The sequence below is a fragment of the Hylobates moloch genome, unplaced genomic scaffold, assembly GCF_009828535.3.
Source record: "Hylobates moloch isolate HMO894 unplaced genomic scaffold, HMol_V3 SCAFFOLD_15, whole genome shotgun sequence".
Taxonomy (NCBI): domain Eukaryota; kingdom Metazoa; phylum Chordata; class Mammalia; order Primates; family Hylobatidae; genus Hylobates; species Hylobates moloch.
In genome coordinates this window covers 79,571,346-79,592,835 of record NW_026652290.1, presented here as the reverse complement: position 1 = coordinate 79,592,835, position 21,490 = coordinate 79,571,346, and the positions used below count along the sequence as shown (strand labels likewise).

The 21,490-nt window shown below is 36.5% G+C and overlaps 1 protein-coding gene across 2 annotated transcripts in view; it reads right to left on the bottom strand.

The window, feature by feature from the left end:
• SRBD1 (S1 RNA binding domain 1) overlaps positions 1 to 21,490 on the bottom strand; it is a 225,894-nt gene that overhangs the window by 10,613 nt on the left and 193,791 nt on the right. For both annotated transcript variants that reach the window (XM_032177442.2, XM_058428266.1), the window contains exons 17-19: positions 20,505 to 20,611; positions 19,089 to 19,265; positions 14,891 to 15,070 (exon numbers count right to left, since the gene is read on the bottom strand). In XM_032177442.2, the coding sequence (XP_032033333.1) occupies positions 14,891 to 15,070; positions 19,089 to 19,265; positions 20,505 to 20,611 (464 nt within the window). The remainder of the gene's footprint in view (positions 1 to 14,890; positions 15,071 to 19,088; positions 19,266 to 20,504; positions 20,612 to 21,490) is intronic.

Sequence of the window (21,490 nt, the reverse complement as noted above, 5' to 3'; positions counted from 1 at the left end):
AAAAAAAAAAATTAGCCGGGCGTGGTGGCGGGCGCCTGTAGTCCCAGCTACTCGGAGAAGCTGAGGCAGGAGAATGGCGTGAAACCGGGAGGCGGAGCTTGCAGTGAGCCGAGATTGCGCCACTGCACTCCAGCCTGGGCGACAGAGCGAGACTCTGTCTCAAAAAAAAAAAAAAAGATTTAGGATGATCATCTTTTCAGAAATAGTTGACAGTGCTCAAATAGTTACCTCAAAGTATCTAAGATCAGTGAAATAATAACCAATGCCATACACAACCACAGTGATAATGTAGCTTTTCCTATTTCAGAACTACTCACTTTATACTGTGTAATTATCATATAATTTAAAAAAATGTACGTATACCTCTAAATGAGTATGAGTATATAAAAATAGGAAAGGTGTCACGTACTGAAATGTTGCTATTATTGCTCCAAAGACGTCTAAACTGTTGTAGGAACTATCTTAGAAATAAATTTACAAGTGACATTAAAAAATCAGTCTCACATTTTGAAAAATAACAAACCATTACCCTCCCAAAAGAGAACCAGAAAAAAAAAAAACCAACAACCCAGTGTTATGCAGCCTGATCACCCTCTTTCCTGTGAGTCTGGTTGTTTCACACACCCTGCCATTCCCCCACCCAAATGATAAAGATTTGCTAAAATCAAGGCTCTTCAAAGGAATGCGACAAAATGCTGAAACCAACGAAAAATAATTTAGAAACGCATACTCAGCTTTATTCAATAAACATTTATTTACTGTGGAGGAAGGCTCTATGAAAGATAATAGAGCCTTTGCCTTGAATGAGCTTACAATCTAATTTTAAGTAATGACAGTATAAAATAGTCTTCCGCTTATATCTGCTCTTTTAAAGGCAGGACTTTCTGGGCAGATAAACAGATACTTTGAAAGTGCCCAGTACAGATTATTTCATTTAATTCTCTCAAATATTTATTGTGAATGTAGATTTGCTGATAAGAAAACAAAATCTCAGAGCGATTAAGAGACTTGCCCACACCTGACATCATAAGGTAGTAGTAGTGAAGGTAAAAGTTATAACAGATTACATCTTCATTAGCATGCCTACCCTTTTACTACTTTGGGAGATTTTCATGCAGACAGAAGATTTAGATCTCTGATAAATCTTGGCACCCAGGATCACTGCCTGGGAGCAATTTCTTACTATTTTTTAAACCAAATTCAAAAGGAAAAAGCTTTGGCTCTTTTTGAATTTCTGAGTAAGAGTTGGACAAAATTAAGTTAGTGGTTTCAAAGGCTACAGACTCTCTACAGCTCAAAAACACTGTGTTTAGAATTAATATAATTTAATTCACTGCCTGTAAAGCCATAATGTGGATTAGTGCCTGTGAATGTTTGAAAGAAGAGGGCAAATTAAAAAAGTAGTATTTAAAAACATACAGGCTCATGGTGGAAAAGCTGAAATTAAACAGACTTTGTACCACTAGGGAATGAAGCCTAGGTATCAGAGGTAGAGGACTCTTCCTTGGGAAACAGCCTTTTTACTATAAATGCCATCCTGTCAAGGAATCCTCCTACCAAAAAATTTGCAAAAGTTAACATCTGCCATTTCAATAAATCCCTAGTTGTCCTCTGAATGGGCAAAAACATTGTTATTCCATTTAAAGAGTATGCAACTGAGGTCAAAGTAACTCGCTTATGGTGACACTGAGAATCAGAAGACAGGCTAAGATTAAAATCCATAGCTAGGCTGGGGGCAGGAAGGGCAGGAGGGAGATAATGGGAAACTAAATCAATAACCTACTGAGTTTGAGGCTCCAGACTGAGTGGTCTAAACTTGATGAAAAGAAAAAAAGGAGAAGGACAGGCAAATATTTTGAAGATGGAAGAGGCCGAAGCAAGCACAACTTTATGACTGGTCGGCAACTCCCTCACACTCCTCTTTCACTGGGTACTAATAGGTTGCTCCAGAAACACAGGAGAGAAACCAGCATTTTCTCTAGTTTCAAAACCCAATATTAATATTCATTAACAATGTTAAAAGTCTCAAATTACATCCAGATCACACGAAAAAACAACTTTTTTCCTTGGGGACCAACCATTGTAACTCTCCCCCACTCCCTCCAACTACCCCCATTTCTTTTATGGCTTAGCCCCTCCTCAATCACAATAAAAATGACAGCAATAATAATCATATTAACACTACCTTACTCTGTCCAGGTGCTAAGTATTCTACATATATTAATTAATATAACCCCATGAGATATTATTACACATGTTTAACAGACAAGAAAACTGAGGTATAGAGAGGTTAAATAACATTTCCAGTTCAAACAGCCATGATTTGAATCCAGGCAGTCTTAACATTTCACTGCCTCCAGACTGAGCTAGGGGAAAGTTATGTCAAGTCTCAGGTTCTTGATCTTCCTAGTTTCCTCTACCAGCTTTGCTAGAAACCTCATGTGGGCTGTGTTTTGGAACAGTGTGTAAGACATTGGATATGACAATCAATCCATAGCCTGATCATCTAATTCTCAAGTGGGTGAATTTTTTTCATTTTTCTCATTTGTAAGGGCACTTTTGAAAATATGAATGTTATTTCTTGGGAACTATAGTAAGATGTTTAGGTTTTAACTCGTAACAACAACAACAACACACAAAGCTGGGCCCAGTGGCACACACATGTAGTCCCAGCCACTAGGGAAGGTGAGGAGTAGGATCATCAAGCCCAGGAGTTTGAGTAGAGCCTGGGCAACATAGAGAGACTGTTGTATCTTTAAAAACAAAATTCACTTTTAGTAATCTGTCCACTTAACATTTTTATACTTTAGGTTTAGCCAGTCTTTTATGATGCTATGTCTTTTTATAAGGCAATCTAATATTGTCTAGCCATAGCTCTATTAGAAATTAATGTAGGATAACTAATTGATACACATCTTACATGATCATTTATCAAAAGCCAGGAACGAGTCTTTCTGCCCTGCTGCCAATTCTTATAAGGCAAGTCCAAGTTCAGAAAAATTTGGGCTCTTTCAAATTTGCAAATAATCTCTTAGGTCTGTTTACCTAATCATCATTTATTGTACAGCATTTGCAGTTGGATTTCTTTTCCGGCAAGTTTCCCACAAAGGAACATGTTTTTATCATTGCAGGAGTTACCTGGCATGCCAATGCAGAACGAAGCTGTGGTGAATGTTAGATGTGGGGAGGTGTGTTAGACATATTCAGTAGGCTAATGACTCACCTGTCAGAAAAATTGCAAATTACAAGTCATGGGCCTTCTGGTTGCTCATAGTGAAAACTCTGAATATCAAATCTGTGAAGAGTCAACGGTTGCTGTTTGTTTTTTAAATAAAAACAATGTAAACTCTGCATTACAGTCACTTATTAGTTAGAAGACTTCTTTGCTGGGCAGTAAGCTCGGGTTGGAGAGAAGGCAATGAAGACTCTGAAGGCAGTTCTCAAGGAGCAGTTCAGAGATGCTAAATCCTTGAACAGGAATGGGAAACAGACAGAGACTGAGATATGCCCACTCATTAAGGGTCTTCAGTAGAGGCCATTCTTCACTATCTGGCTTGACTTATTTTAGCTCCACGGCAGGGAGCTAGACAGAACCTTTAAAGGCCCTCCCCCAATCTCAACTACTTTTTAGCTCAGGGCACCAGTTAGGATCCTTTATATTCATTTATCTCATGACGGAATCCTTGTGTATCTGTTGGGTTAATCTACTTTTGGTTCTAAAAACCTGACAGAAGTTTTTAGTAAATTAAAGAAAAACACTGTTTGGCTTTTGTACAGAAGTTTCTTCCCTCCCCAAATAAATATTTTGGTGTGTGATTATTCCTGTCCCAGACCTGAATTTTACATCACGGCTGTCTACTCTGATACTTTTCAACATTGATTTTAAGAGTCACAAATAAGCACATCAGCAGAAACAAAGGAAATCCTATAGTACAAATATCACATACAGGTATTGGTACAAATATCACATACAGGTATTGATACAAATCATTCCTTGATATACATTTACCTGGTCCCTTCCAATGCTACTGCATGTGATATTCCTGCTACACAGGCTGTTAACCACCTATAGAAACTAGTATTAGAATTCCTCCCTAATGGGAAAAATTGAAATAACAAATACTAGCTAATGCTTTATCAAAATGAGTGCCAAATGACAGTCTTGACATTAAATTTCCTGATATTTTTCAAGTTAAATCAAGAGCACAACCACTTTCAAGCTTAACTATCTGGAGTGAATCAAATTCTTAATGCAGCAGATTCTCTGGGAGAGTGCCAGGTCTCACTGTGGCACATACAAATCAGCATCATCTGCAGCACCAAGCACTACTCCTGGCACCTTATTCAAGAAAAAGAGGAAATCGGATACCTGCCTTAGCTCTCTGGATCAACCCAAATGGTGGGACAAACACAGAGGGGGTAGTAGTGGGGAGAATAACCCCTAAATAGGCTGTTTCTGGGTCTCATTCTACTAATATAGCAGCAATTTTACTTATGGTTTATGGCACACAACACAACGAACTCACTCACACACACAGACATGACAGTTTCTGGATGACGACAGAAAATGGTAAGAAATCCTCTTTCACAGTCTCTAGACTTTTAGTCTGCAAAATCTAGGAGGGCCTTGGCCCTGGATACAATGCTCTGTGAAGGCAAATGGGATTCAGTTTGGGGAGGTCTTGAAATTTTTTCAATCCACAAGAGATTCTGGAAGAAGTACTTACACAATATGTAGGAAAGGCAACGTTAAGAAAGGATGATCTATGTGTTCTACCAACAATTTTGTTTATACAACTGCATTGACCACAGCCAGTTTAGATTATACAAAAAAAAACATGAATTAAAGTAAAGCTAAACATTTCATTTTGTTCTACTGAAGTTATCAGTTCCTGAGTAGTTCCCTTCCTCAGTGTTCTTTTATGAATTCATCTTTCATTATTAATTTCTATCGTTTATTTTTTCATCAAACAAACATTGCCATATCAGTATTTGTCAGGTGCTAGGGATAGGGAGGTAAAACAGACTCTTATGACCCATGTCCTATTGGAGCTTACAGCCTATAGTTATAAACTAACCTGAAATTTAATTGTCACTAGTTTAGCAAATCTGGTACCAAATTTTCAGATGCATTATTTATTTTGCAGAGACAAGGACAACTGAAGGAGCTCATGGCTTTACTATGATATTCTACTATGTTATACTCCTTTTTGACCATCTGAGCCTATTATGAGTAAGTGGGGTATGGTGGAGTAACCAAAGGGTACATCAAAAGTAGCCTTTTAATGAAAAAATTAACATTATTTTTCTTGCTTTTATGCAAGATGTGTCTTAAGATTCCTGATCTCTAAGATCAGTTCAGTGTTCCCCATATTCTTTGTATTCTTATTTTAATATTTACTCTGAATTTTATTGATGATTTTATGCATCATTTAGAACGTGCAGAGCACTGTGGCAGGGGCTGAGGAATATAAAATGAATAGAGGTGATTTAGGCCCTCCAGGAGCCTCCCAAAGTAGGAAGGATATAACTTATACTCACAGATACCATAACAGAGGTAAGAAATTAGTAAATGCCCTTAGTGAAGCATAAAGATTGTTCAAGGAGAAAGATCTCATTTCCAGCTAAGGATATCTCGTAAGATCAAAGATGATTTCAAGGCTCTGAACTGAGAAACTGAAAGGATGAACTGAAATAATCCGAGATGAAAAAGGTTGTAGTTGAAGATTTTGGGGAGAGACGGGTTCAGATTTAGGCATGTTAGGTTTGAGATCTTAAGTAGGCAGATAGTTTGGAAGAGTGGTTTGGGCTAAGAATATAAATTTGGGAGTCATGTGCTTACGATAGTCCTTAGAGCCATGGGACCAGATGAGATCACTATGGGAGTGATCACTGTTTAGTTCTTTAACTTTTCCCTTTCCCACTCCCCTCCAATACAGTGAGTTTCCACTTCATCCTCCACAGTGTCTCTGGTATTCATATTATTTTTGCCATTTGTAACCAGTTACTAATTTTCATATCCTTCATCCAATCTTTCAGTAAATCCTATTGCCTCTACTTTTAAAGTATATCCAGAATCTGAACACTTCTCACCATGTCTTCTGCTGTATCATCTGGGTCTCAGTCATCATCTTTCTCTTGGATTACAGCAATTAGTTTAACTGGTCTCCCTGCTTCTACCACTGCCCCTTACAGTGGACTTAAAACAGCAGACAAGGGGATCCTTTTAACATGTAAATCAGATCATATCACTCTTTCACAACTACAGTCAAGCCCCTAAAGTAGCCTCCCAATGCCCTTTTGACTCAATCTCCTATTTTTCTCTCCCTTGCTCACTCTGCTCTGGCCACCTTGGCTGCCTTGTTATTCCTTGAACACGTCATACCTGCTCCCACATTTGAACCTTCACACTGCCTGGCTCCTCTTTCTGGAACTCTTTCTCTAGATATCTGCACAGCTAACTCTTTCCTCCGTCAAGACTTTTCTTAAATGTCACCAAGTCAATGAGGCCTACGATGACTACCCTACTTAAATTTTCAAACCCTTACCCACAATCCTGGCAATCCCTATTCCATTACTCTGCTCTTTCCCTGTTTCCCACAACATTTTATCACACTGTATAATTTATTTATTATGCTGGTTGTATACTGTGTCTCTTTGAGAGCAGGGATCTTTGAATGTATTCCAAGATTGCATAACAGTACTTGGAATATGGCAATCACTCAAAAGACTTTTTTAAATGAAAGATTCTGTCAGTTCTAGCCTAAGTTAATGGAAAGAGATTCATGCCATTAACCATTCATTATTGAGCCTTTTTTGTTTGTCTTGTTTTTGTGTGGGGCTAGTGAGGACTGATGATAAGAGAAGACAGAGTTGTAAAAGGAGGGACAAAGGGGGGTGGTACAAGTTTCAATTTTAGATACATAGACTTTCCATTGCTAAGATACTCATGAGAAAATCTCTCACAGACAAATGGAAAGGTTGGGCTACAGCTTAGAAAGGCCTGGACTAGGGATGTTAAGACATAGGATTTGAATTATATAGTCAGGTAAGAGATACAGATGGTCACGTGTATGGGTAGAATCATCCAAGGGAGCAAGTAGAACAAGTAGAAAAGATGATGAAGGTCAAAAGCTTGAAGAATATATACATCTACAGGGCCAGAGGAGAAAGAGAAACCAGAGACAACATAAAAGTCATGGTAGAAGGTCGGTAAGTTGATAGCATCAAATGTGGCAGAATGGGTAAGAGTTAAGAATGGAAAGAGGTGACTGGTCATCAGTTGAGAGAATAATTTCAGAAGAGGGGTAAGGATAGAAGCCAATTGTAAGGGACTGGGAGAAAGCAGGCAGATAGTTCTAAGAGGGTCAGCAATGAAAAGAAGGAGTGAGGGGTTAGAAGGTCTAAGGGAAAGTAAGACAAAAGGTAGCCACAGCTTCTAGCTTTTCGGAAGTGAGAAATAGGGAGACCCCAGCAATAATACATCTCTGGCCAAAAATGATGAGAAGAAGTGAAGACATTAAAGATACAAGGGACAGTTATAAAGCTTTATAAAGCTATTATAAAAAATCTTATTCATTTGGCTGCCACTCCCCCACCCCTCACATTTAGAGGTGAGGCAATTAAGACACAGAGATCAATACAATGGGCAAGGTCAGGAGTCCTCAGCAGCAACCTGGCAGAAGTCAGGGTGGGGAAGGAAAGAGAATCAAGACATGGAGGAGCAGTGTAGGGAAGGATGGAGCAGAAGGAGTAAAAATACAGAGACAATCTGAAGATAGGATTGTAAGGTAGTTTTGAGTTTTTTCAGTGAGGTAAGAAGTGAAGTCACCAGGTGAACGTTAGAAGACACTGAAACAAGTAAAAGGAATGTAGAATAGAATGGCTTCAAAGAACTATTGAGGGAAAATCTATCTGTGGCAACAGTGTAGAGCAATACTCTAAATCCCATGTTCCTCTTATATTTTCTATAATATGGGTTCTCTTGCTATATTTAATTGACATTCTACCTCCATCCTCTTGCTGAAAACCCTGCTCTGGCTCTAGGATGAACACGCTACTCCTGCTCTGTACCATATTCCTCTCCTAAAATAAGAAGACAGCAAACACATGCCTCATATAAAAAACATGATGGAAGGGAATTATTTTTAGTGGAATATTCTTCAGGAAATAGCATATCTGCAGCAGAACAGCATAAAATTCTACATACTCTAGAGAAGAATCCATTTCCTACATACCCCTTAATAAAATAAATCGGCAAAGTTTCATTTATTGGACGGGGTAATGTTTCCTTGAGAGAAAAGGCGGTGTCAAATTTCAGCCACGTGATGATAGAGTAACACTCAAAGACAGCATATTCCAGATACTCTTTTTTTTTTTTCTTAAGAAGCACATGTAACACAAGCCCTGTTACTTTTCTGTGCAGAATAATACACAGAGTCTTTAGGGTACAATACCTTTAATTGGAAAGACCATTATGATTTCATTAAAATCTGGCTGCAAGCTAGCTTTTTCATTGTAGCCTAGTTAAGAGCTCAAGCTTTAAAGTGACATAGATCTAGTTCGAATCTTGGTTCCACTAGCTAAGTTAGCTTAGGCAATTTACTTACCTATCAGAGACTCTGTGTATCTGAAGAAGTGGGAATAATAATAGTACCAACCTCACAGCATTGCTGTGTGAGGTTTAAACATGATGATGCTTCTAACATGCTTGGTAATGAGGAAGTGGCCAATGAAGGTTGTTTGTACTGGACCATTAACTATTCCAAAGCTGGCCTGAGCTATATTTTTCTGTCTCCAATCTTCTAAATGCCTCTTTCTACAGAATGAAATTTTTAAAAACCTAGCCTAAATCTAACCTTCTGCATAAAACTTTACAAGATCCCCCTATCTGGAAATGAGTTCTTTTTCCTGGGAACAACCTTTGTGCTTCACAAAGGGTACTTTCTAATTGTTCAGCACTATTTTGATATCTGTGAATGTAAGTTTTATCCTCCCCAAGGAGTTATTAGGCTCCTTGAGAGCATAATCACCTCTATTCATTTTTATATACTTCAGCCTCTACCACAGTGTTCTGTACATTCTAAGTGATGAATAAAGTCATCACCAACAAAATTCAGAGTCATTATTAAAGTAAAGAACACAAAGACTATGGGGAACACTGAAGTGATCTTAGAGATGAGGAATCTTAAGACACAACTTGCATAAAAACCAAAAAAAGTTTTAGTTCATAACAATTAAACATTTATACTTCAAAAACATAACATTATAAGCAGATATAAAAGGTAAACAAGTAGAAAAAAATGCCAGTCCATATAACAAAGGGCTTTAATATTCAAAGAACTCATACATAAATAAGGCCTTTAAAAGATTATATAAATAATAAATATAAACAAAAAAGTTGACTTTCTTTAAACCACTAAATAACTCAGGCTATAAAATATCATAATCTCAATTTTCCTAAAAACAAATATGAGACAGACTATCATAAACACGAAAGGAAAGACATAATCATGTTACATTTTGATGTATTTATATGGGTGATATTATGGAATGGTGACATTAAAGCCATTTAATTTCCAATAGTTTTCTGATACAACTAAAACATGAAATGTACTGCAACAAAAATTCTTTTAATAGAACTGAAATCAAACCAATGATGACCTAATCACATCTTAAATGGGCTTTTTTCTTCCCTGGGAAGACACTTGTGTGAGAATATATAGAGTATGAACTACCTATGCTGAGTGATGTTTAAACTAAGCGTACTTGATAGACAGCAATTGCTATCACAGCTCCAAACTGGATAATGGGGATGGCAAGATAAACTGCTAATTTCATCTCTAGGTTTTACACTTAATCTTAGCCAAAAGGCCGAGAAGCGATCATCTCTAGGTTTTAAAGGTCAGGCGTTGGACTGCAACAGAAGAAATTTCCCACTACATAGTTTACAAATACCCTCCTTCTGAGAGACAAGCTTAGTCCCAAAGGAAACAGACAGAAAGGTGAAGCCACTAGCAGGGCATTTATATTTCACATGCAGAAACTGGACCACATCAAAGTTGGCAAAAAAAAGTCCTGTTTACAGGAGAAATTCAAGATTTTTCAGGTTTGAACATTGCTGATGGCATTATAAATCAGTGTGTTACTTGGTGATGTATTTCAAGAGCCATAAAGACTTTTAAGCCCTTTGGTAGAGTAATTCTACTTCTAGGAATCCATCATAATGAACCACTATTAGCACCACTATAACTAAAATAAGTTACAGTTCAATCACTTGATGAAACATTATCTAGCTTTTAATGAGAGGGGTATGTAGAAACAAAAAAAAAATGTGTTTACAATAGAAAGCAAATTAACAAAAATTGAAAAACTTCTAAACCATATTATAACTAGATTATGGAAACAAACAAAAACATACATTATAAAAGATACTGGCCAGGTGCAGTGGCTCACACCTGTAATCCTAGCACTTTGGGGAGGCCGAGTAGGACTGCCTGAGTGCAGGAGTTCAAGACCAGCCTGGACAACATGGTGAAGCCCTGTTTCTACTAAAAATACAAAAATTAGCCAGGCATGGTGGCACAGCACATGCCTGTAGTCCCAGCTACTTGGGGCTGAGGTGGGAGGATTGCTTGAGCTCAGGAGGTTGAGGTTGCAGTGAGCCAAGATCACACTACTGCACTCTTGCCTGGGTGACAAAGTGAGACCCTGTCCACATCCTCTCCGACTGATTCTCCCCCTCCCCCTAAAAAAAGATAGTGATTTGCACAGAACAAAATGATAATTTAGTCTCCATGTACGCCTCAGAATTATTGCAAGAAGTCTATGAATCCCTGTGCACATATGTACCTTCTCATCAAACACTAAAAATACAATTATTATGGAACCACGATATTTTTTTATATTAAAAAAAATCAGAACCATGTCCCAAAGTTGAGAACAAGACAAGGATATCTACTCTCACCATTCCTATTCAACACTGTACTGAAGGTCCCGGCCATTGCAATAGGCAAAAAAAAAAAAGAATAAGGAAAAGAAAAAAAAGAAGCATGAAGATTAAAATGGAGGAAGTAAAGTTTAATATAGTTACTGATGACATACCTACTTATATAGGAGAACTTAAGGAATGTACAAATACCTAGTAGAACTAGTAAGTTAATTTAACAAGTCTGCAGGATATAAGGTTATTATACAAAACTCGTATTTTTATATATTAGCAACAAACAAGTAGCAGCAAATTTTTAAAACTCCATTTACAATAGTGTTGAAAAACATATAACACATTTAATAAAACACATGTAAAATCTGTACACTGAAAACTAAAAGACACTGCTTAGAGAAATAAGACCTAAATAAATGCTGACATAATAAGTTCATGGACCAAAAGACTTGATAAATATTATTAAGACAGCAATATGACATTTTTTTGTCTCTAAAAAAATAGAGGTAAACCACAAACTAGGAAAAAATATTCATGATTCATGTATTTGACAAAGTACACTTTTATATATGCAGAATATATTAAAAACCCCCAAAACTCAATAATAAAAGGGCAAACAATTCAATTAGAAAATGGCTAAATCATATGAACAAATATTTCACAAAGAAGATATAAAAATGGCTAGTAAGCACATTAGAAAGTGTTCAGTGTTGCCAGGGAAATGCAAATTAAAACCACATATATCTTTCCACACACATTAGAATGGCTAAAAACAACCACCACCACCTAAGGTCATGTGACAAAAATGCAAGGTAACCAGAATTCTCATGGTGAAAGTGTAAAATATGAGATGGTATGACCAGAAGAGTTCTAAGAAAACTGAACTTTCATCTACCTCATGACTTATCAATTCCTCTCCTACGTATTTTTCTAAGATAAATGAAAACAAAGGTCAAAGGCAACAAAAAAACGTGCAAGAATATTCACAGCAGTTTTACTCAGAATGGCCAAAAACTGAAAATAAGCAAGGTTCATGTGATATTGGGAAATACATATCTGGCTTTCCTCCTGTTTCCCTGCAAAAAGCTCCTAAAACCTTTGGAATCCCCAGAGTGATAGATAAGAGTGTCTTTTGTAATGACATGACTGGTAGCTGGGGTCCCCTAGATAGCTTCAGGATAGGGGATGGTCACCAGAAAAACCAAACAAGTGACTAGAGGGGTTGTCACTTTCAGCTCCAGACCCCCAACCTCCAGGGAGGGGAGAAGGGCTGAAGGTTGAGTTGATCACTAATGGCCAATGATCCAATCATGCCTATGTAATGAAACCTACTAAAAACCCAAAAGGCCTGGGTTCCAATGAGCTTCTAGATAGCTCAACACCTGGAGGTTCCTAGAGGGTAGTATGCCCACGTAGAAGTTCCATATCCTTTCTCCTATATACCTTCCCCCATACCTCTTTTCCTATACATCTTCTTCATCTGGCTGTTCATCTGTATCCTTTGTAATATCCTTTATAATAAGTAGATGAACATTAAGTAGATGTTTCCCTGAGTTCTGTAAACTGGCAAATCAATTGAACTCCAGGGTCGTAGGAATCCTGAAGTTATAGGTCACAACCAGGCCTCTCAAGTTGGGACCAATCTTGTAGTACTGAGCCCTCAACCTGTGGGATCTGACACTATCTACCTGGAGATAGTGTCAGAAATTAACTAAATTAGAGGACACCCAGGTGATGTCTGCTGGATAATCTGCTGCAGAATTGACTGGTTGGAGGGGAGAAATCCCTACATATTTTGGTGACCAGAGGCCACGAAAGTGTTCTATGTTGTACTGAGAGTAAACAGTATAAAAAAACAGTTTGGTATTTCCTGTATCTCTTAGATTTCATTAACAGGAAAATAGATAAGCTGTGGTATATTCACACAATGGAATATTACTGAGCAACAAAAAATAAGCTACTGGTACTTGTTACAACATGGATAAATCTCTAAATATGATGCTGAAAGAAGTCTTACACAGATGAGTACAATTGTATGGTAGAGGGAGAAAACTAATCTTTGGTAGAAAAAAATCAAAACGAGTAGTTACCTCTGGGAGGTTGGGGCAATAACTAATTGGAAGAGGTATAAGGGAACATTTTCAGATAATAGAAATGTTCCTGATCTCAACAGCAGTTTGGTTACACAGATGTAGGTATTTGTCAAAATTCAGCTAATATAAACTTAAAATTTAATTGTTATATAAATGTGACCTCAAAAGAAAAAAATCGTAAAGAATTATCAAATTGTAGTTAATTATATGAATGCTTAAGTATTTAGTGCAAAGTGTACCAATGTCTGCAACCTTTGGAATACATCAAAAACATAAGATGGGCCAGGTGCAGTGGCTCACACCTGTAATCCCAGCTCTTTGAGAAGCCAAGGTGGGTGGATCACTTGAGTCCAGGAGTTTGAAGCCAGCCTCGACAACATAGCGAAACTCCATCTCTACTAAAAATACAAAAAATTTCCGGCCGGGCGCGGTGGCTCACGCTTGTAATCCCAGCACTTTGAGAGGCCAAGGCAGGCGGATCACGAGGTCAGGAGATCGAGACCACGGTGAAACCCCGTCTCTACTAAAAAATACAAAAAAAATTAGCCGGGCGTGGTGGCGGGCGCCTGTAGTCCCAGCTACTCGGAGAGGCTGAGGCAGGAGAATGGCGTGAACCCGGGAGGCGGAGCTTGCAGTGAGCCGAGATTGCGCCACTGCACTCCAGCCTGGGCGACAGAGCGAGACTCCGTCTCAAAAAAAAAAAAAAAAAAAAATTAGCCAGACTGTGGTGCTGCATACCTGTAACCCTAGCTACTTAGGAGGTTGACGCGCAAGAATCACTTGAACCCAGGAAGCAACAGAGGTTGCTGAGATCACACCACTGCACTCCAGTCTGGGTGACAGAGAGACCTTGTCTCAAAAACAAAACAAAACAAGACAAAAAAATAAGATGGATGGATAAGTAGATGGATATGTGGAAAAACAGAATAAAATGTTAATGATAAAATCTAGGTGTGGCTATATAGGAATTCACTGTAAAAATTTTTTTTCCAATTTTTCTGTGTGGTTAAATTTTTTCATCATAAAACTGTTGGGGGAAACCAGGAACTAGTTGGACGTTGACAGAATATTATTTTTTACTTCTTTTTTCTAAGTTTTCTATAATATGCTATAGTCTTTTTAAATATTTTTAAAAGAGCAAATTAATGACATTTACTGAAATAATCAAAGTGATTTTAAAACAAAAATCTCATTTTAGATTCAATAAAAGTTAAAATATTCACTATATTTGTTATATTGTCATATAATTCCGTAAGAATCTTTAAAAAATGTCGTTATGTAGCAAGTCACTGTTTTTGAACTAATTAAAAAAATTTAAAGCTAATTAAATATGCTATTAAAAAGTTTTTTCTTTTTATGCCTTAAACTTCCCTTTTACTCAGAAACTTCCCCCATGTCATTCTGTTAATGTATACTCACTAAAAGTACATCATTTCTTAGATTTTAAGATTTTAAAAACCAATAAAGATAATATTACTTAAGAAAGCTGAGTTGGCTGTTTACTTTCAAAAGGGTTTTATCTTTAGAAAAGCACAAGTTTTATGCCAGGTGCTAGTCAATTGTGTCTTGTTAATTTCCAAAACAAACAGAGGGGAGTGCCATGCAATTTCCATTACACACACTTCACCGTTAGTATCAGGGTTTATTAGCTTGACAATGCTCCAGGAGTAATGGTTTCATTCTTCACTGAAATAAAATAATGTGTCACATAACTCAGCAATGCAGAACTTCTGAAAAATGTTGTCACATTAAACACGGTCATATTTTTCAGTTTCCATTATGCCAAAACAAAGGCCATTTGCTGTAAAGAACTCACTCTGGATATGGAGAATTCCCACATGGGCCTCAGACTTACCTCATTGCTATGTCATATGATTCTGGATGAATACAAGTTTGGTCCAAAGGATTTGGCTTCAGTAAAACATTCACTGCAGTTTTGCTCTTCTTTTTGCCCTGCTTCTCATTTGTGACCTCAACGTCTGCTGAAGATGTCACAGTAGCTCCTTGAATTTGGCCTGAAGTTTCAGTTTGCTGACTATGTAAAACCAGAAAAAACCACATTTATAAAAAGGGGAAGGTTGGGCAGAAAAGTCTTCAAATTAAAATGTGCTTATTTCTCTGTCATACAAATACGCAAAAACAGCAACCAGATTTTGACCTTTCACTTCATAGAAACTACCACTTATTTGTTTAAATCACTGGGAAAAGGGCTTTCTGTTACTTAAAGCCAAAAACATTCTTAACTGATTGTCTGTATAACTGCCATTCTAGGAGTGAAAAGAGGAAAATGTAGGGAAACAAATTAATAATATTTCTCAGAGCTAAGAAAAACAAGCTCTCAAAAGAATCTATTGAGTGTAAACAGGATGAATAGAAAAAGACTCATACTTGGCTTAGCGCAGTGGCTCACGCCTGTAATCCCAACACTTTGGGATGCTGAGGCAGGCAGATCACCTGAGGTCAGGAGTTTGAGACCAGCCTGGCCAACATGATGAAACCCTGTCTCTACTAAAAATTAAAAAATTAGCTGGGTGTGGTGGTGCATGCCTGCCTGTAGTCCCAGCTACTCGGGAGGCTGGGGCAGGAGAATCGCCTGGGAGGCGGAGGTTGCAGTGAGCTGAGATCCTGCCACTGCACTCCAGTTTGGGCAACAGAGGGAGAGACTGTCTCAAAAAAAAAAAAGAAAAGAAAAAAAAAGAAAAAGACTTATACTTGAAAATATCATGGATAACCTTTATAATATAAATAATCTTTAAAATTCTAAAAGGCTTTCAAGAGAGAAAATTAAAACATTACTTTAAAAAGATCTGGAATCAGACTAGCATCAGATTTCTCATTGGCAAACATCAGATGTCAGAACATAGTGGAACAATATCTTAAAGGTTCTGAGAGAAAATGATTTTGAATTTAGAATCACATACCTAGTCAAATTAGCATTCAAGTAGGAGGGCAAATTGAAATCATTTGCAGGTATGTAAGGACTTAAGTATAACCCATACCAAGCTCTAAAAGAATTTCATAAGGATTAATTCTAGCAAAAACCAATAAATCAAACAAAAATGATAATATGAACTACAAGGAACAGTGTAGAAACCACAAAAACTGATTAAATACGTGCTCATGATGTAAATATATATACATTATGTGTATATACATATATATACATATACACTATATAGTATATATGTAGTATGTATAGTGTGTATATAGTATGTATATACACACACATAGCGTGTATATATATATACACACACACATTTAAAAAACAAAAATATACATCTATAAAAATATATTTTATATATATGGAGGAGTGTGTATACATAGTGTGTATGTATATACACAACATATATATGTATTATGTATATATAGTTAAAAAAAAAATATAAAATTTTTTATATACTATAAAAATATATATGAGAAAGAGAAAAGAGAGAGAGAGGAGAAAGAGAGGAGAGAGGAGGGGAGGGAGAGGAGGAAAGGAGGGGGGAGAGGGAGAGGGGAGGGAAGGGAGGAAACTAAAATCCCAGATTGTCTTATCATGGGAGGTAGAGAGAGTTGAAGAGAGAAAGATTGGGAAGGATCCTGTTTCTAGTCTTCTCTAAGAGGACAGACACACCTATTAACTCCAGAGGTCAGTCCAAAACCAATTTAAGGATGATCTAAGAATAGAAGATGTACAACTTTGAAATCACTAAGGAGAGATAAAGATGAGATGGGAAAACAAGGATAGAAACAGAAAACTTATTAACTGATAAGTCTAATAAATAGTGTAAAAGGAAAAGAAGAATCAGAAAGCATGATGGAGGCAAAATACATAGGAAGAATAAGCCCCAACATATAAATAAACGCAAATATGAATGTATTAATAACAGATTGAGTAAAACCACAAAATCTAGCTAGATGTTTCTAAGAGCCATATCAAAAATTAAATGTCATAGAAAGTATAAAAATTAAAAAAAAACAGGCATATATAGTAACACTGCTAGCAAATAAATTTCAAAGCAAAAAACATTAAATGTGGTAGCAATATTCCATTCTGAATAAACCTATGAACTATTCAGGAGATGTAACAGTCACAAATCTTCAAGTACCTAATTATCAGCTGGAAAAGTACAAGGCTTTAAAACAAGCTGAATGTTCATCAATAAGACACTGATTAGACTAAACTATAGCCCATCCATACAATTAAATATTATGCAGACAATATAAAGAATAAAAAATTAGAAATCTATATGTAATAATTTGGAAAGAGATCCAGTAGACTGAAACAAATAAAGCAAGTTTCAAACAGTTGCAGAGCCTGACCCCTTGTGTATACATTTTTAAAATAATAAACATATACATACAAGGTGACATAACTGTAAATTTACTTTCTGGAAGCAACATATAAGAAACCTTTTCAAGTGAGACTTGAGAGGCATCTTTTACTTTTTGTTCTTTTTTTATACTGTGAGTTTTTTGGTGTTTTTTTGGTTTGTTTGTTTTTGAGATAGATAGGATCTTGCTCTGTCACCCAGGCTGGAGTGCAGCGGCATGATCTCGGCTCACTGCAACCCCCACTTCCTGGGTTCAAGCAATTCTCCTATCTCAGCCTCCTGAGTAGCTGGGATTACAGGTGAGCACCACCATGCTCGGCTAATTTTTGTATTTTTAGTAGAGATGGGGTTTCACCTTGTTAGCCAGGCTGGTCACAAACTCCTGAACTCAAGTAAAAGACCGCTCCTGGCCTATGCTGTGAGTTTTCTAAACAAGTGTTCAAAGAACATATAAACTAACAAAAACAGAATCATTTTATCTTCAATTTTTTGCAATTGTGACTTCTAGGTTTCATGATCTATTTAGAAAGAATTTCCATCACTCTAATGCTCTGCAAGATTTCCCCATGTTTTCTTCTGGTGCTTTTACAGTTTTATTTTTTTTGACATTTAAGTCTATGATAAATCTGTAATTTATTTGGGTGTAGAAGTGAGAAGTGGGACTACAGCTTCCTTCACACATACTGAATTACTGGCAGTTGTCATAATATCATTTGTTAGATAACTAATCAATTTTACCCTACCATTTGAAATGTCACCTTTACTATAAACTAAATTCTAACTATGTTTTGGTGGATTTCAGGCCTTATTCTGTGCTATTTCTACATCAAAAGCAAACTGTTTAATTTCCACAGCTTTATAATGTATTCTAGTGAGGCTTAATCAGTCTTTTCCAGAATAAAGGTTATCTTCCATATGACCTCTATTATAATTTTGTCAAAAGAAAAAAGTCCATATGAATTAACCAGGTAGTCCCAAAGTAGTAGATACGTAAATGTTCTTCTTTCATGATTATATCATGCTAAGAAGTTTATCTAACAAGCTTTTGTGCTTTCAGGATTAGAAAATAAAGAAATTTAGCTCTTGATCCACACAACTGATAATCAATGCTTTGGTCCATTTTCAGTGAGAAGGGAGTGGGGAAACACATCTATGCTTAGGGAACAGCTATGTCAATAAAAAGTGGTCATTTTGAAGTCACCATTGTCACCTCATCTTGTACCAGTCCTTCCCATTTGCTATGCCCTAATTGTGTGGGCCTTTGCCTCATTTCCTGAATATACCAAAGTTGGTCCTGCCTTAGGACTGTGCACACTTAGTGTTCACTTTGCCTGGAATGCTCTCTTTCCGATCCCTGGATGGCATTTCATTCAAAACTCTGCCCAAATAAGTTTTCAAAAAATAACGAATCTAAAGTAGTTGCATTACTCCCCTAAGACAGTGTCACATATCCCTGCTTTAATTTTTATAGCACTTCTTGCCATCTGAAACTACTAATTTTACTAGTTCGCTTATTGTCTGTATCACATGTTAAAATATAATTCCATGAGAATCTGGAATTTGTTGACTTGCTCACTGCTGTATTCCCAATGCCTACCAAAGGACAGTCACTCAACACTTACTGAATGAAGGCATGAACAATGGACACTTAAAATTTTACACTAATCAGTGGTAGGATAGGTAACAGTAACAAGAGAGGAGGTTGACAATAGAATCAAAGTGTATACTTATAATCACCTGCAAAATGTTCGGATATAATCCTGGTTGATTCTGATGAAGCCAGCACACTGCTGGAAGGATTTTGGGCCCAGCCCTTTCACTTTCTTCAGCTGTTCTCGGTTGATAAAGGGTCCATTTTTCTCTCGCCATTCAATAATATTTTTGGCCCTGTTGGCATTGAGTCCTGCAATATGCCTAGAAAAAAAAAATAAACAAACTGAAAAAAAGATCTCATCTGAAAAGACAATGATATAAAACATTTGGATCATAAAAACGACTGCAATGACATATCCTCATACATCTAAGTTAATCCAAAAGGGAGTTAAAAAAAAAAAAAAAAAAAAACGGAGAAAAAAAGAGTTGTGCAAGAGGAAAGAAGGACAACAGAATAAAAAAAAAAATGACAAAACCAATAGCTGTCATAAAGATGCTGGCAAGAAGGCTAACACTGATGCAAGAAAAAAATGTTCTTCAGTTTTTCTATACTATTCACATTCCTTATGTTTCTGGATAACGTAATAATTTTGCCTATTTTTTTCAGCATACATACAAAGTGAGTTAGAAGAAGTTATAATAGGTACGATTGTGTTATACTACCTTTTTTGTGTGTTAGCCTGTTCTCAGTAATATAGAGTTGAACTACAGAAAGGCCCTTATCTATAATTGCCATGATTAGTATAAATTATATATAAAGACTATATCATTAGGTAGTTTGCTTGGTGTTAAAAGATTATTTCACAGAATTTCAACTCTATTATGAAATTCCATATATGAAATTATGAAATGTTTGTAGTTGTATTAGAAAATCAACAACTTAAAATGTAAGGGATAGTTTCTGCTATACCTGTTTCAGTGAAAAAGGTCCAGGTCAGGGAATTTCATGCTGCATTAGCAGACTTGTGTAATAAATGCAAAACTGTGAACAAAAAAGCAGCTCTTCTAAAACCACGGGGGAAAAGAAGATTATATAACATGTAATTACAGTATGATAAAAATTTTGACAGGTGTCTTGTGGAATCAGGGTAAAAATATGGTAACCATACCTTGAACCCTCAGAATTTATCTTTTGGTTACTGCCAGGTTTGACAGATGCGTGCAAGAGGCTTAACTAGTGAAAAATCTCTACTCTCATGTAGTGGGAAACAGCTCTTTTCCATGTTAACCTTATTTAAATTCTATTAGCAACACTAATGCACTCAATGGTTACCATATGCTCTTCACTTTAGACCTGCAATATTAAAAATGATAATGTGAACTGTTATAATTCTTTTCTTAAATGATGTCTTCCCCTTTGATTACTTAAAGCAATGTATACACCCATAGATGTTCTATACTTGACAACTTATACATGTGGTCCCTTCTTCTAGCCGAGTTTGGACTAGATAGCCAGTTAAACTCAAGATTCTGTGATCTTCAGCCACATATTTGTCTCACCTTAACAAAACTTCTGAACAGATGTTAATATCCACTCCCACAAAGCTGACACATTCTTCTACGACACTGTCCAGTGTTGCCTTGAGTAAAGTCTGGGATACGTCATGCTGAAAAGACAAAGATCAAATATCAAAAGTGAAGGAGATGTAGTTCTTGGACTATTCCATTACTCTGCCTATATTACTGGTAGTTAGCTAACACACACCATGGCAAATTTCTTCATTCCTCTTAAACACACTGTTAGCCGAATTAAGCTGAAGTCAAGATATCTGTGGCTTCTTACTCTTTAAGCTATGCATATATGCCTAATTTGAATATAACAGTACCAGTATTTTTCCCTTGCCTGAAATTGTGCCCAGAGCAGTGGTTCTCAAACTTAAGCTTGCATTAAAATCACCTGTATGGCTTGGTAACACACCCACATCCAGATTCCTGATTCAGTAGGTCTAAGGTGGGGTCTAAGAATTTGCATTCTAACAAGTTCCTGGATAATACTGTGGCTGCTAGATCACAATGAGACATAGTCTCTATCATTCATGCACGGCCTTATAGTGTTATGGAGAAGAAAACATGTTACAATAGGAAGCAGTAAAATAATAGTAAGACAGTAAATCAAACTCTTGTTTCATCAAATTGAAGACAGTATTGTTTATATGAAGCACTATTTTATATACCACTAAGGAAGAAAATGGTCAATTAAACCATGACACATGCTTTCTTATTGCTTAAATTATTTATTTATTTTTTAAATATTGAAAGAGCTCTTTAGACTTATTCAGAAACTGTAAGAACCATATATCATGTACAAATAAGAAAAATATAAGCAATCTAAACTGGCTAAGCTATCCCTAAAATTTCTTCACATTCAGTGTTCAACTCTTCTGATCACTTTTATATTCAAAATCATAGGTGTCAAGGTTTTCCATGCAGTATTGTTTTTTATACTATCAAGATCCTTGATAATGTAGCATTTCTTGTTTTTTTTT